Raw genomic sequence first — 17,554 nt, 5'->3', positions numbered from 1 at the left:
TCTCTGAGAAGAGCTACCGTTGGTCGTCTTGTTAATCCTCACACCATCTCTAGTAGAGAAGAAAACCACTAACGCCCAGCAGCGACGACGACGGCTGTCTAGATCCGGCTTCGGAATCCAGGCCCGTTCTTTGCCGTAATCACCTTGTCCTCAGGCAGACAGCAGCCCTGGCCCTTTGGCTGGCGGAAGGCTGCCTGTCGCTAACCTGTTATCTGTCCCCGGGCATCGCCACGGCATCTCCACGACATGTCACAGGGGCTTTGGCTCCCTGCCAGGCTAGGATCTGTGTTTCTGTCAGGGAAGGGTCTGGCACTAGGATTTGTGTTTCCCAGGTCCAGAGGTGAGGAGGATTAGAACCAGCCACTGGTCTTTATCCAAACACTGCCAGGAGAGGCAGCTTAAAGTCACAAATACCTTCTTGGAGGCTTTGATGGAGATGCACTTGTAGGCGTGCTAGCAATGTGTGTGAGGAGGGGTGTGTGAGTGCGTGTGTATGTCTAAATGCCCCGAGAGTGTTTTTACTAATGAGGGGAATGGCTTTTCTCACTGTCTGTAACTGTGTGTCCATGTACAGAGTAGAGCGTGGATGAGGAGGGAGTCTACGGAGCACCTCTTCGTCAGCAGCCGCTACAGATCTCCCACAGACCCCTGTCACCTCAGACAGCTAACGTACTGGGAACCCACTTCAGCACGTTCATTCTCACACACATGGAATATGTCACAGGGACTAATAGTATAGCCTTGACAACAGGCGTGGACAGTTAGAGAGAGAACGTTCTGAAGCATTTACGTAGGCATTAAACAGGGTTTGTGAAGGAGTCTTTGAGTGTCATAAAATATGCTTTTGTTTCAAGTGTTTCTGTTGTATCAGGTAAGACTACCGCTGTACACAGGCTACTGAGTCCAGGAGAGGAACTTGGCAGGAGTGAGATAGGCAATTGGTGAGGTGTGTGTGAGAGACGAACCAGGTGCTATCTTGTCCTGCAGACGAATGAAAACGGTCATTGTTGATTTATGTTACATCACCCACATGCCGCTGGATAATCAGTGAAACGATACTATGCTGGAGAAGCACCCCCACCGGACACAGACGTCAATTCAACTTCTATTCCACATTGGTTCAACGTAATTGAATTGAAATGACGTGGAAACGACGTCGACTCAACCAGTGAGTGCCCAATGGGACATAACGTTTTAAGGATCACCAACAAGTCAATCTTGTCATGGATCTATGTAGAGAATGTCTGTTCCCCTGATGACACATTCTATGCAGTTTACTGCTTCTGGAAAATCCCCCCAAAAAATCAACGGTGGATCCCTTTCATACAAGCACAGTCCTTTAGTAAACAAACCCAATATGGAGCTGGGCTTGACCCTACTCTCTAACATATTGCACCACCAGAACTGTACTGTACATACAATCGTATTTCAGCGTCGTAGAAGCCGTATATGGTGTTTGTAGTGTTATGGTGATATGAGGAATGTCATTGTTTCTGTCTGTGGACCTCAGCTCTCCTCTCTGTTGTGGCTGCTGACAACCCAGGCATGTAAACAGCCGAACCGAGGTCGCTGGCGTGCATCACGTGTCAGTTGGGAGAGCAGCTGTTGAATCCCTCAGCCTGAACCGTCTCACCTTTTTCCTCTTTCTGAGAATCGTCTCGTCCTCGTCCTCCTCATCCCTCTCTCTCTCCTCTGTTCCTCTTCCTCGTTTCCCTTTCTTTCCTCTTTCTCTCCTCCTCAAGGGTAATGTAATCACAGACCCCTGCAGTTGGCCAGCAGGACAGAAGCCTAGCCAGACACGCACATAGGTATTTGAAACTGGGACACGCACGCTAGACATAACAGCCCGTCTTTCTTTCTGTCTGTGTAGCAGGAGGCTGTGGATTATCATGAGGAACAGGTGTTAATGAGCCAAGCGGGGTAGATGGGGTTTATTTAGACTTCATTACCAAGGAGTCCTAGAGAAAGCCTCAGCAGGTCCCAGTGGGGATGAAGGTACTAGTAGCCAGATCATACAGACTGGAGTTCCACCCCGACAGTTCCATAGTAACCAAAGGTGACCTGTATGGAAATCACACATGTATCACTATGAAGTAAGGGTGTCTAGGATTGGGTAGCTTAGCTCTGCATGCTGTAGCCTATACTGCAGTGAATAGATGCACTTGTTAGTCGCTATTAACCGGGGATTCAGTATTCTGGTGTCCTGCTATCAGGTGTTAGAGCCTCAGGCTCCCAGTACTTGGTGAATGGACTGACCAGTATCAAATTGCATATGGTGGCCAAAGCTTTTAACAGCCGGAGATGAAATAACATACTGCTTGAATCAGGGGTGTTACTACTGGGCCAGAACAAAAAAATGTCAAACTCAGTCCACTTAAGCACCTTCAGAATGAAAATCTGTCCACACGATCTTTCAGAGCGTCGGACGAGTCGTGGAGCGTCCTTAGAAGATCTCAGATGTTGAAACACAGACACAAGCGGTTTGTTCACACACTTCAGGGAAAAACAGAAGCCATCTAACGCAGAGTCTCTTCAGAAGCTGCTCTTTTTATTGTCGTAATGAATCTACGTTAAATCAGTTTGGTGAAGGGGCCCTATTTCACTGCATTTATTTCTCACAAGACTAACGTTATGTTCGCATGCAGTGAAGCAAATGTATGACAAGTGACACATGGCAATAAATTAGCATTTCATTTACAATGTAAAAAAAAATATTAGTAACAGTGTACCAACATTAATACTGAATATAAAATATACGCAACTAATCAAATAATGCTTGTTCTTTTTCATGTCTCTCTTGCCCTTGAAGGTACGTGGTAAAGCAATGTGACATTCATAACGTCCAAGTTCACAGCTACGAGTACCAGTTGGATTGAGCATCTTCTAGAGTGCCTCTGTCAGTCAGTCTGTCTCTCTGTCTGTCTGTAGGCTCCGTGTCCCAATGCCAATAAACTGTTACTTCAAGCCTCAGGATTTGACATAGAAACAGCTCTGGAAGAAGCCCCAGCATGTTGAGTTCAATACAGGTCAAATGCTTTAGTTTTCATCGTCCACTAATGTCCAAACGTCCTGGTTCAACGTTTCATCGCCAAAGATCACGGTCCTAACGTCCTTAGTGACACTGGAGGTGGCTACCAAAAAGTAGCAGCAGCAAAACAAAAGTAGCGTAGTCGTTGTATGATTGTAGCAGTCCCCACGTGGTCCGTTTATGACTCCTAAATTGTCTTTCCCAATGGTATGGGGGTTCCGTTAAGTCCTACTGGTTTATCCTCCGCAGCATGGCTCCATATGGGTCTGAGGCTGTCTGGAATTGTGGGTCAGTTCCACACACAGGTGGTGGTCCCTTTTCACAAACCCCGAACCAACGCCAGCAGCAATGTCACTTGGGTAAGGTTTATATTGGAAGAATGTTTGACACCACTAGGAATAATACAGGATACAACTGGCTGGAATTCCATGTATAGGGGTCAGGGGTCAGGGGTGGCGGTGTTGTGTTTGGGTGTGCGAGGTTACTACACGATACTACACCATCAATGAAAGTTCCCAGTGTGAGGTAAGAAGAGATCATTTGAAACAAACAACAACATTGCCAGCATTAACAAACATAGATACTGTCTTAGTGTTCATATTGCTCAGAACAGATCCAGCCTAGAGAGTGAATGCACCCGTTTCTATAGCACCACGGGCCGGGTAGAGGCCAGGTAGAGGCCAGGGAGAAGAGCCAGGGAGAAGAGCCAGGGAGAAAAGCCTGGGAGAAGAGCCTGGGAGAAGAGCCTAGGTGAAGAGCCTGGGAGAAGAGCCTGGGAGAAGAGCCTGGGAGAAGAGCCAGGGAGAAGAGCCTGGGAGAAGAGCCTAGGTGAAGAGCCTGGGAGAAGAGCCTGGGAGGAGGACAGGGTGAAGAGCCTGGGAGAAGAGCCAGGGAGAAGAGCCAGGGAGAAGAGCCTGGGAGAAGAGCCTGGGAGAAGAGCCTAGGAGAAGAGCCTGGGAGGAGGACAGGGTGAAGAGCCTGGGAGAAGAGCCTGGGGGAAGAGCCTGGGAGAAGAGCCAGGGAGAAGAGCCAGGGAGAAGAGCCTGGGAGAAGAGCCAGGGAGAAGAGCCAGGGAGAAGAGCCTGGGGGAGGACAGGGTGAAGCCAGGAAAGGCCTCCCACTTGAAGAGGAAGAGGAAACGAAGAGGCGGCAACGGAAACAAACAGTATTCCACCGGAATAAAAAAAAAGAATAAAAAAATGCACCACTGTGTTGCATAATATTCTGTTATTTGCTTTTTGTACTCTCTTTGAAGAATGGAGATGGGGAGCAAAGAGGGGGGGGGGGGGGGGGGTGACAGTATCTGGAGGTAGTCTGTCTGAGATAGACCGGATCTGCGTGGTCTGGCAACACGTCGTGGTCTGCTGGGAGGGACGTGTGTGTGCGAGTACTGGCCCTTCACTTAACTCCAGTCGCAGTGCTGAAGAGGCTGTGCGTTCTTCCCACGCTGATGAAACCTCGGCACTACACATACACTGTTATAGAGCTGATACAGAGGTCCTCCGGCTTTGATTACAGCATAGTTCACGAATAGTAACTATCTCCAATGCATTTTGATGAGGCTTTTTGGAGGTGGAGTATAACCACTACATGATAATAACTACATGATAATAACGATAATGGTAACAACAATAAGGTACGTCAAAGCCAGTTCAGTACTTACTTCAATGACAAACGGTGCGGTTTGCAATATTAGGGACTTTTCACAAATCCATTATTTTGCATCAACACTGGGCCTCCTTCTTAAAGGTTCTGGCACAACGGGAGTGTTGTTTGAGACGAAGGCACCCCTCCTTTCGAGAACAGAAAAGGAGAGACGCAGACATACAACAACAGAATGATCGGACCCTAGCGCCCCCTGACCTTGTGTTCAGCTCCTCTGATAACACGGAAGGAGCAATGACTCCAGACAAAGCACCTCGTTTTCTGGTTCCGGCACAGAACATTTTTAGAAACATACACTCTGTCATCTCATCGCCCCCCGGGACTCCATTGACAACACGTGGCATAGTCACAGACAGATTTAACACAAAACGCTTGAAGGACACCACGGGCGATGACGTCTTGAACAGGAGTTCATTACAGTACTGATGGGTTTGGTGATGTGGGAGTGTCTAGGTGTAAATTATGGGATATTCACGCACGCTAGTGCACCGGAGCAACAGTCTGTCTGTCTGTCCGTATAGCACCATTACGAGGCCCACCTCCATTTCTAAGCTACACTCCTTCCTCCTCTCCTTTCCTTTCCTTCCAGTGGCTACTCCCTACATCCCTGCGGTGCTTCTGCTCTATGTGTGATGTGTCCAGCACGTTGGATTCAAACAACAACAACAACGACAACAATCAGACGACAATGAAATAATAAAAATAATATTAATTATTATTATTATAATAAAAATAACATCAGTAACAGTAGTCCTCTAAGGTTCCCACTTCACAGAAGTGACAGCAATAAACGTCTGTGTCAGCTTGACCGCTGAGCAGTGGTTAGGTTTCCACGGTGATGATGGGGTGTGGGGGGGAGGAGTTTGAGGGGGTAGCAGGTGTAACAAACGGGCGAAATCCCTATTTTCTTCTCTCGTCCCAGTGTCTCCTAATCCTCGTTCCTCCTCCTCTTCTACTGGTCTTGCGTTTCTTTCACTCTTCCCGTTGTCTGTCTCTCTCGTTCCCCTCCAGCTCCTTCTCTTCCTCTCTGTCTTCCTCTCGTTCTCTCTCTCAGTGGGTCAGCGTCCTTGGCACGTCTTGCAGCACATCTGTCTGAAGTACGCACGGCCACAGAACTTGAACTTCAGCACCAGTGGGCAATATGCCACTTTGTTTACGTCTTTGCATTCTGGAGAGAAAAATACAAAAGTTAAATAGAAGATAAAGGAAAGAAGAAGATCAAGAGGAGAGGAAAGACAATGAACCACATGTGTGTGTCTGGCTGTGTGTGTGTGTGTGTGTGTGTGTCTGTCTGTGTGTGTGTGTGTGTCTGGCTGTGTGTGTGTGTGTCTGTCTGTGTGTGTGTGTGTGTGTCTGTCTGTGTGTGTGTATGTGTCTGTGTGTGTGTGTGTATGTCTGTGTATGTGTCTGTGTGTGCGTGTCCGTGTGTGTGTCTGTGTATGTGTGTGTGTGCATGTGTGTGTGTATGTGTCTGTGTGTGTGTCTGTCTGTGTGTGTGTGTGTGTGTGTCTGTCTGTCTGTCTGTGTGTGTGTGTGTGTATGTGTCTGTGTGTGTGTGTGTGTGTCTGTGTATGTGTGTATGTGTCTGTGTGTGCGTGTCTGTGTGTGTTTCTGTGTATGTGTGTGTGTGCGCGTGTCCGTCTGTGTCTGTGTGTGTATCTGTGTGTGTGTGTGTGTGTGTGTGTGTGTGTGTGTGTGTGTGTGTGTGTGTGTGTGTGTGTGTGTCTGTGTCTGTGTCTGTGTCTGTGTCTGTGTCTGTGTCTGTGTCTGTGTATCTGTGTGTGTGTGTGTGTGTGTGTGTGTGTGTGTGTGTGTGTGTGTGTGTGTGTGCGTGTGTGCGTGTATGTGTGTCTGTGTGTGTGTGTGTGTCTGTGTGTGCATACACTCGATTCAAATTAATTCAATGCATTCCAGACCAGTGTTTCTAACCTCCAGCAGGTGCACCGGCACCGGTCCCAGAGATAATTGTCTGACACCTATTTAGTCAGGTCTTAGCTGTTAGATTTAATATAAGCGGTCCTCCGAGCCTGTCCCTGGTACAAATAAGGTCGAGAAACACTGTGGACTATTCCAAGTTTCTCTTGTCTCTTACAACAACCGGCCCTAAAAAATCTCCCCTCCGTGTTGCTGTGTAGTGGTACGTTCCAGCTGATGGATGGCCTGCTGTAAGGCTCCCACCTTTCTCTCACTATCTCTCCCTCCCTCTCTATGTGTGCTATATGATTAAGTAAAGAGGACAAACCATACCAAAGGAACTTCTAGAACTATCTCACTTCACATGAGCACTTTCCTGCTAATCACGTTGGCCCCGTCTTCTGAAAAGGACTATTATTCGTGCTTTCTAAGCTCTTACTCTTACCGCTATGTGCAAGATCAGCTTCTTTCTCTTCTTTCTTACTTCGTATGTATCAATCCACGTCGGTCTTGTTGAGGTAAAACGTATTTTGTAAAAGAGACCTGGCTCGTATGCTCCTTCACAGATGAATAATCATAAGCAACCATTACCATCTGTCTTGAGTGTGGGCTTGTAGTAGTAGTCCGAGGCTAGGCCAGATTAATCTCTCTCTCAACCCTTCACAATGTAATAACACCCCCACCCCCCACCACAACCACCACCACAGACACAGTTTGGTGGACGAACAGGGCAGAACCTCTAAATGTCTTATCAGGCTGTGGCCTGGGAGGGAGACATGCTCTCACTGCTGTCCGTCTCTCTGTCTGTCTGTACGGGACAATTAGCCTGAAGCTAATCCAATTAGCCGTTAGCGTCTCCACACACCTTGTCCTGCTCAGCGTTTCCATTCATCCCCATCGGCGTGTTGCCTGGGCCTGTCCCTAGGCATCCTAACACACATCCATCATAGCAGGCAAAGGAGGATAGAGAGTACAGGCTGCTCTGACCCGCAGCCTGCTCAACCTCAATGAGAGATGAATGTGGTGTGTTCCGTGAGAGTTGTGTCACCCCACCGTGTTTAGGTCATACGGCTTGATTGGTGGGTGAGGGCTCTGTGTGGATGTGTGAGTTTGTGTGTGTGTGTTCTGTACTCACCGTCACCGTTGGCGATGGGCATGGCGTCACACTTGCTCTCACACTGCTGCATGGCAGTGGGTCTGAGGCCCTCGGTACAGTCACTGGAGGGCTGGCCCGTGTAGGAGAGACACTGCACGGTCCGCATCTGCTGGCCCAGCCCACACTGCGCCGAGCACTGTGGTGAAACACACACACACACATTATTAATCACACATTATTAAGCACCAAACACTGAACCACATTATTAACCACATACTGCAGTCAAAAGACACAGAGTTATTAACCCTCAACACAGCCACACTGTTAAAACTCACACCCATGTGTTATAACCTATAGTAATTGAGTCATATACACAGTCAAACAGCACTTTCCTGCTGTCTGGCAGTGTAATGTTGATGGCGTTTAATGATAATGGTGCGCCAGGTAGCCTAACGGTTAGAGCGTTGGGCCAGTAACCAAAAGGTTACCTCTTTGGGCCAAGCTTAGCTTAGCCTAGTCTGAGTGTGCAGATTCTCACTGCCCCCTGTGTTGCCTTCTCGGCAGACACTCAGCGAGTCTGACTAATCACGACGGACACAGTAGCTCATCCTATTAAGTCACCGTTAAGAGAAAGGTGAGAGAGAGAGAGAGAGTTGAAAAGCCAAGGTAAGTAGAATGGCCTTCCTGAACTGTTTAAGTGACTGAGTCTGACCACACACAAACATACAGTACATGCACATGCATAGAAATAGAATGAACGTGCATAGAAATAGAATGAACGTGCATAGAAATAGAATGAACGTGCATAGAAATAGAATGAACGTGCAGAGAAATAGAATGAACGTGCATAGAAGTAGAATGAACGTGCATAGAAATAGAATGAACGTGCATAGAAGTAGAATGAACGTGCATAGAAATAGAATGAACGTGCATAGAAATAGAATGAACGTGCATAGAAATAGAATGAACGTGCATAGAAATAGAATGAACGTGCATAGAAATAGAATGAACGTGCATAGAAGTAGAATGAACGTGCATAGAAATAGAATGAACGTGCAGAGAAATAGAATGAACGTGCATAGAAGTAGAATGAACGTGCATAGAAATAGAATGAACGTGCATAGAAATAGAATGAACGTGCATAGAAGTAGAATGAACGTGCATAGAAATAGAATGAACGTGCAGAGAAATAGAATGAACGTGCATAGAAATAGAATGAACGTGCATAGAAGTAGAATGAACGTGCATAGAAATAGAATGAACGTGCATAGAAGTAGAATGGACGTGCATAGAAGTAGAATGAACGTGCATAGAAATAAAATGAACGTGCATAGAAATAGAATGAACGTGCATAGAAGTAGAATGAACGTGCATAGAAATAGAATGAATGTGCAGAGAAATAAAATGAACGTGCATAGAAATAGAATGAACGTGCATAGAAATAGAATGAACGTGCATAGAAATAGAATGAACGTGCATAGAAGTAGAATGAACGTGCATAGAAATAGAATGAACGTGCATAGAAGTAGAATGGACGTGCATAGAAGTAGAATGAACGTGCATAGAAATAGAATGAACGTGCATAGAAGTAGAATGAACGTGCATAGAAGTAGAATGAACGTGCATAGAAGTAGAATGAACGTGCATAGAAATAGAATGAACGTGCATAGAAGTAGAATGAACGTGCATAGAAGTAGAATGAACATTCTACATGCACAGACGATTAAGGGAGGAATGTGATTACAGTAGTAATTATTTAATGGGCATCAGTCAGACTGCAGTCAGCTTGTTTACATTAGAACAGAGAGATGGTAGCGACCAGCTATAGACACAAGAGACATGCAGTTAGTTGCATCAGCTGGAAACATCTAGTTAACTACTGTACATCAGCCAGGGTTATCAGTCCAACATAACAGTTCTCCCGTCAATGTTATTATCTGTACCGTAGTAGTTCTCTGGGGCGGCAGGTAGCCTAGTGGTTAGAGCGTTGGGCCAGTAACCGAAAGGTTGCTGGATCGAATCCCCGAGCTGACAAGGTAAAAATCTGCTGATCTACCCCTGAGCAAAGCAGTTAAACCACTGTTCCCTTGGCGCCGAAGACGTGGATGTCGATTATGGTAGCTCTCGGTTGGGTTAAATGCAGAAGACACCATTCAGTTATACAACTGACTAGGTATCCCCCTTTCTTACTTGTCTGTAACGAGAGAAGTTCTCTGGTCAGGTTCTGTAGTAGAAGGCTTCTGGATACCTGGATGTTATTAGGGGCCTAACCAGGTTGTGGTGGACTTTGTTGTGGTATTAAAGGAACTGTGGGGGGTTAGAGGTTAGAGGTCATGGGCTCTGGTCCCAGGTTCTCATAACAACAACACCCGGGGGTCCCACTTCAATCAGCCCTTCAAACAACAGGGTTGTTGGGTCTAATATATACCAGTAACACCACAGCTTTAAGTTTGTTTAGACCAAGGACTTTCTCACACACTCTCTCTCTCTATCTCTTTCTTTCTCTCTCCCATTGGCCCATTCCTCTCTCCCTCCTCTCATTCCCTCTCCCTCCCCCTCTATAATTACACCTTTCACCCTCTCCTCTCCTCCTGTCTCTCACCCCTGTCTCTCCTCTCCCTGAGCCATAGAAAGGGCAGCTTGTTGTGAAGGTCGTGCTTCACTCCCCGGTTTCGCTGCCGGAGGCCAAAAGGTCACTGGTTCAAATCCCACTTAAGACCCTCCATTGACGTGGGCCATCTGTCAGGGCTGGCCTGGGCCCTAATAAAGGCCGTCTAATTGGGAGGAGATGACATGCAGGCTGGGATGTGAGGCTCCACAGAGCCTGATCTGAAGGGAGGGTAAGCCTGGTGGCCCGGTGGGCACAGGGGCCAGACACGTGTTGATGGGATGGTTGAGATCTGACTGGGGCCGCAGCACACAATCACACACAATCTCACACACACACACACAGGCGCGCACGCAATACACAGGCAGACAGACAGGTTGGACAGGCACATGTGATCAGCTCTCTAGGGACCCCAGTTTATGATCAAACCATAAATTCTGTTGGCTGTTCACCACCTTTGGTACAAACATGTTGACATCCTCATCTCAAGACATATTGAAGCAATGAAAAGTGAATGGAAAAGTGAAAGGAAGCAATGATTTCTGAAGGGGGAACCAATCTTACCTGTCCCCATTCCCCTGGGATCCATCTAGGTGGCGGACAGCGTCCCAGACTACAGCGGATCCTGACGGGGGGCTTATTGTGGGAGGGACAGTGGGCGGGGGGGAAGGTCTTGGTCAGGTCGTTGCTCTTACACAGCACAATGCGGTGCTTGAACCCAGGGCCACATTTGGGCGTACACTGGGAGCAAAAGGAAGAACAGAAAAGCTCAATAAAACGATTCACCTTTGACTTTTTTCTACATTAAACATTTGTAGTTCCCTATTACAACTACTGCTGTCACGCAACGCGATCCCAGTGGACAAAACTGGTTAAAATGACCCGTTTTTCCCGCTGGGATGTAAAAAGAGGCGGTCCTTCTCCTACCTCTGACCAATCCAGAGTGACCCACCGAGGGGGGCAGGACTGGTTGTTGCAGGCCTCTCGTTCTATTGGTCGGTGCGTCAGACAGTGGCTGTCCTCCAGGGTCTCCTCCTCGGCAGGCCCCATCTTCCTGATGCACAGAACCGTCCGAGTCCGCATCCCGCCGTCACACGTCTTCCCACAGTCCGACCAGTCCCCGATAAACCACCTACAACAACACGACCACGAACATTGGAACAACGACTTAACCAAAACTGGAATAGAACGACAATGGAACTGTCACTTTAAGAGGACAGTCCCATTGGAACCATAAGGATCAGATCTGTCTTCATATGGCCCCCAGTATTATGCAGGATCAGAAATTGGATAATATGCTTCAATTGTATATTCTGGAGGAAATATTTTCTTGTGCACTGCCAAGACTAATTCCCTTTAAGGGCAACACATTTTTCTAACTACACAACATGTTGTCAGGACACAGCCAACACAGACATCCAGCGACTGGGAGACGTTACATTCCTGATCCAGCTTACGTCATTCCACAGGAATGTACAGAGAATTAACATTGTCTCCCAACATCTGGGTCGCCTTCCACCCCCCCCCACCCCCCCCCCATGCCATGCTGGGTATTCTAAAACAATCATGTTTACACGCTCATGTTGATCCAGTACTCTCCCTGACTGTGGACACTATGTTTGCCTTCCTGATTGAAAAATTGTAGCAGTTCACTTAGATACTGCAATGGGCAACAAGGGCTGTCTGAGAAGAGAGAAGAAAAGGATTCCACTAACAAGCTGAATACCCATAGATAGTGTTTGTTCCTATGTCAACCTGGCCCTTAATGGAGTGAGCTGATGAGTTCAAATATAGCTTTCTTGGGCATTGAGTGAAGCCAGGAACGGGCTCCATATCAGTTCATTACAGATGCCCATCTAACCGTAACGACTTATTCATCTACACCCAAATATACACACACATCACTGTTGGCAGACGGCTTCAGCCCATAGGCCAAAAGTATTTAATCCTTTTTTTCCAATTGAACATCTGAGACATGATTGAACTCTGTCTGACCGTTCCCTCAGCCCTTGCAGAGAGGCTAAGCGTTTTTGGCCACAACACACACACACACACACACACACACACACACACACACACACACACACACACACACACACACACACACACACACACACACGCACACGCACACGCACACGCACACACGCGCACACACACACTCTCAAGGATGCGTGCGTGCACTCACCACTCACTCACACAGAGACGGACACACACGCTCGTGCGTATATTATCCCTCGATGGTTCATAGCGCAAGCTAGCCAATACAATTAAACGCAGGTGGTCATTTTCAGCATTTTCATTCTTGGGCATAAAACAAGCTTCGAAAAGAGTTAACATATGAAGTTATAAATCATTGCCGTTTTATTTTAGCATTTTCTTCAAAACACATTTTACAGCTAAGGGACTCCTTGAAGGCAAATTATTATGGCAAGTCATTATCGTTTTTTTACGAAATAGTCTTAACCGGAGCTTATGATAGACCTAAATGCTTGTGTAGTCTTCTGAACCCACTTCACCCACTATCGACTATTGGTTGGTCTCTGGTTGTCAGTCATTGAAAGGTTGTATGTAATAAGCGGTCCAACACCAGTATTAGTATTTCCTGTGAGCCAGGTTAGCATACAGTACACCCATCCAGTATAGTTTAGCAGGATATCGTTCTTTTCCAAGATGGACATTAGGTTAATAGAGTCTGAGGGTCTTACCTGGGGAGCAGGTACAGTACGTGACCACTGTATTGTATTGTATTGCAATGCATTGTATTTTATTACATTGCATTGTATTGCATTGTGTTGTATTGTATTACATTGTATGGTATTGTATTACATTGTATTGTATTGCATTGTATTGTATTGTATTGTATTACATTGCATTGTATTGTATTATATTACATTGTATTGTAATATATTGTATTGTGTTGTATTATATTGTATTGTATTACATTGTATGCTATTGTATTGCATTGCATTGCATTGTATTGTATTGTAATGTTTTGTATGGTATTACATTGTATGGTATTGTATTGTATTACATTGTATGGTATTGTATTGTATTACATTGTATGGTATTGTATTGCATTGTATTGTATTGCATTGTAATGTATTGTATTGCATTGTATTGTATTGTATTGTATGGTATTGTATTGCATTGTATTGTATGGCATTGTATTGAATTGTATTGTATGGCATTGTATTGAATTGTATTGTATGTTATTGTATTGTATGGCATTGTATTGAATTGTATTGTATTGTATTGTATTGTATGGCATTGTATTGCATGGCATTGTATTACATTGTATTGTATGTGATGCTGATTGAGAGTGACTGGTAGTCTTACATACTCTGGGGGGGGGCAGATACTGTATATGACCACTGTAGATGGTCATTGTAGATGAAAGTCTTACTGTACGTACTCCGGGGGGCACGGTTCAGTGTTGCAGGACCTCTGGTTCTCCGGAGGTTTGTTGTCTGGGTCACAGTAGCTGTTCTGCACCACCGAGTTATCATCCAGACGCTTACACAGCACTTCCTGCTTCTGAGAACCTAACAGAGAAGAGGGAACACACACACAACACCCAGTTATTGTCCAGCCTCTTCCTGTATGATGCATCACTTCCTGGGAACCCTGACTTGAGAAGGGGAGTAAAAACACACACGACACCAATTTCCCTGATTAACTTTTAATTCCTGAAAATGTTTAAAAAAACAGTACCGAAATCACCTTCTTATTCTCCTGCACATGAACCAGAGTGCAGCAGGCAGCTCCATACGGTGCAGTGTGTCTGTGTTTGGGTGGAGACGTAAGGGATGGTTTCAGTCTGTGGTAAACCCAGATGTGTAAATGCCTGGTGCCTTACAGGATATGTTGGTAAAAATCACTTTTACGGAGCAGCTCTTTACTCTGGCTGCTGGCGCAGAGTCTGAGGGCTACCGTATCGCTGTCACCCAACTCTCTCTGTGTGTGTGTGTGTGTGTGTGTGTGTGTGTGTGTGTGTGTGTGTGTGTGTGTGTGTGTGTGTGTGTGTGTGTGTGTGTGTGTGTGTGTGTGTGTGTGTGTGTGTGTGTTTGTGTGTGTGTGTGTGTGTGTTTGTGTGTGTGTGTGTGTGTGTGCGCGTGCGTGCATGTATGGGGTCTCATGGGACATATCCTAGGACCTAAACCATACTAATCTTGCCCACTAACCGGCTCTTGCTCTGTCAAGACGTCTGGTTTCCAAGCGCCTCAGAACGGGACTTGACTGGAAGTCTGTGGCAGGAGCGGACGAAACAACCGCCGATTTTAATTGGCTGATCTCTCCGTCCATCATCACCACCTAGCAGAACCCTTAGAGCTTCCCCTTTGGATTTCGAAGTGCGAGCAGCACACTGACCAAGGAGGTGAGTTGGGGAAATCGGTGGTCCCGGTGATAGACCATTTATTTTGATTGTCCCATCTAATACAGCTGTAGCAGGCTCTCTTCCGCCTCGATTTTAACCCACGCCCCTTTCAAGTCCTCGCTTTGTTGCACAGTGTTTCCAGGCTCTATATGCAATATCAATTGAGCCTGGGGACGCGGTGAACGCCATACTGGTCTGACTGGTGTAAGGAGATATGCACGTGTGCGTAAGGTGACAGAGAGAGAGCGTGAGTGTGTGCCTGCCTGCTTTCCTTTGTATAGTGGCATTTGTATAGTGGTATACACACCCATAGTACAGCTGATTTATGGGTTGGTGTTAAAGCATCATGCTTGGAGAGGGGAGTGAAGTTGCCTGGATGCCAGAAGATGTTTCGAAAAGATTGTATTAGCACTGAGATGCATGAAATGAAATGTTACGATTAGTAGCGTCAGCGAAATTCAACGGCTATATGATTTAAGGCCCACATCCAAAACGTAAGGATCTGTTATATTGATTTTGACATGTTGTAGTGTTGCTTGGTAGAAGTCGCAGAAGCCAGAATGTCATATATATTACAATGCTAAGGTACAAACATCTATATGATATGATATCTGTAGCTCTTTGCATAGATCTCCTTTCCCAAGAACTCTATTTTGGGTCTTTTTCAGTTCTGTGTATATGTGTTTTTTGTTAGAATATTGCAGGCATTTAGTGGCCATACTCGACAGCTGGAGAGGAAAAGTATTTATTTCTTCATAAAAGCCCATTGCTTTTGGGGGTAAAATGAGTTGGTTTAGTCATTCTTGAGGCAGTGGTCGACATTTCGCTGTGGTTTCAGAGTGAGGAGGTTTCAGTGTGCAGTAGGACAAGGGTTTTGGAGCGGCAGACCGTAGTATCTCTGGCAAGCCAGATCGTATGCTAGCTAGCACTGGTTAACCCGAAGATATGCAAAGCAGCTCATTCATAGAAATTACACCATATGCATGTGCCTGGTTTAAATATGGAAAACACATATTAAGTTTTACTTAAAAGCTGAAATTACATTTAGAAAGCAATAAAGTTATGATCCTACAAACCCATGCGAAATTATCATACTGGGTTACCCCACAGTATTCTCCAGTATTTCCATAAGTATTGGTTGGTCCGGACTGGAAAGACACACAAGACACAATGTATCTCAAAGCTACTGTTATTGAAAAGAAAACAATAAAAATGTTGACAGTGTGTAACCATATTCCATTACCAGATAGCTAGAACAGCACTTTTAAAAAGCCATAGATCTCTGACACCTAAACTCATGCTCCCCACAGTCTCCATATTTACAGTATTGTGTTCCATAGGGCACAATGTTGAACAAAGCCATAACGTTTTGCAACAGAAAGCAAAAATGTGCTTCTTTATTGGACAGGGAGCATTGGATAACTTCAAGTAACCAGTTTCAAAATGGTTTCTCTTGTTTGGTGCCTAATGAACAGGACCAGGTCAAAGCCATATATGGGCATGTGGTTGTTGCAGTGCATACCTCCAGCACAGGTGGCGGAGCAGTCGGACCAGGCCAGATGGTGCCAGGAGAAGCCCACCTCATTGTCCCCACTTCCTGTCCTCTGGATGGGAACGTTGAACTTATAACGGATCCCCATGTTCTGCTCCTGGAGAAGAACCTGGAAGTGAGAGGAAGACATTGTTTGATTATACACATTTGCAGCGTTGGCTTCAGTTCCATATTCATTCATTTTAAGTGCAGGTCCTGAATTTAAATAAACCAAAATTAAACAACTGAAATGGAATTGACCCAAACCTTTATCGTATTTAGCTTTGTGGTTTTTTTCGTGCTTTTTTGTGTGTTTTTTGTTAAATATCTGCCCAGCCCACATGCCCACACCGTCCTATATATGTAATGTATACAATAACTATGTATTACTACTATGATCCTCCCATTCTAAGGAATGCCCACTGCCCTCATATGTCATGTCAGCTAATAAGTTTTACTAGACGGAACAGATAAGGTTAACTTTGATTCTATACAAGTATAGAAAATTCCAACTCATCACATGGAATGTGCAAGGTCTACATGATGGGGAGGGAAAAGCATTTGGTTCTCAAACACTTAAAGAGAATGTCAGCAGACGTGGTTACATTGAAAAATAGAATAAATGTAACATTTAAAGAGGAGCTGGGTTGGAGAGTCATATGCTGCCACCAACTGTAGTAACAGCAGAGGTGTAGGCATCCTGATAAATAAGAATACACAATTTCCCCTTATATCCCAGCACATGGACTGAGAAGGCTATTTTCTAATGTTTGATTGTACCTTACATGGTGAAACATACACATTGATTTCAATGTATTGTGCATTCGGAAAGTATTCAGACCCCTTGACTTCTTCCACACTTTGATACGTTACAGCCTTATTCTGAAATGGATTAAATGTTTTTTTCTCCGCATCAATCTACACGCAAAACCCCATAATGACAAAGTGAAAAAGAAGTAGAAATTTTTGCAAATTTATAAAAAATAAACAACTGAAATATCACATTTACATAAGTATTCAGACCCTTTACTCTTTGTGGAAGCACCTTTGGCAGCGATTACAGCCTCGAGTCTTCTTGGGTATGACACTACAAACTTGGCACACCTTTATTTGGGGAGTTTCTCCTATTCTTCTCTGCAGATCCTCTCAAGCTCTGTCAGGTTGGATGAGGAACGTTGCTGCACAGCTATTTTCAGGTCCCTCCAGAGATGTTCGATCGGGTTCAAGTCCGGGCTTTGGCTGGGCCAATCAAAGGCATTCAGAGACTTGTCCCGAAGCCACTCCTGCGTTGTCTTGGCTGTGGGCTTAGGGTTGTTGTCCTCTTGGAAGGTGAACCT

At 45.5% G+C, this 17,554-nt stretch overlaps 1 protein-coding gene across 1 annotated transcript in view; it reads right to left on the bottom strand.

Annotated features, from left to right (window-relative positions):
• Positions 1–2,527: 2,527 nt before the first annotated feature.
• Positions 2,528–17,554, bottom strand: part of LOC129818756 (A disintegrin and metalloproteinase with thrombospondin motifs 6-like) — a 91,542-nt gene continuing 76,515 nt past the window's right edge. The window contains exons 19-24 of the mRNA XM_055874965.1: positions 16,209–16,347; positions 13,724–13,853; positions 11,239–11,443; positions 10,876–11,052; positions 7,743–7,899; positions 2,528–5,861 (exon numbers count right to left, since the gene is read on the bottom strand). Coding sequence (XP_055730940.1) covers positions 5,752–5,861; positions 7,743–7,899; positions 10,876–11,052; positions 11,239–11,443; positions 13,724–13,853; positions 16,209–16,347 — 918 coding nt within the window. The 3' untranslated portion in view covers positions 2,528–5,751. The remainder of the gene's footprint in view (positions 5,862–7,742; positions 7,900–10,875; positions 11,053–11,238; positions 11,444–13,723; positions 13,854–16,208; positions 16,348–17,554) is intronic.

Source organism: Salvelinus fontinalis, chromosome 21 (assembly GCF_029448725.1).
Source record: "Salvelinus fontinalis isolate EN_2023a chromosome 21, ASM2944872v1, whole genome shotgun sequence".
NCBI classification, from domain to species: domain Eukaryota; kingdom Metazoa; phylum Chordata; class Actinopteri; order Salmoniformes; family Salmonidae; genus Salvelinus; species Salvelinus fontinalis.
This window is presented reverse-complemented; position numbering and strand designations above follow the sequence as displayed.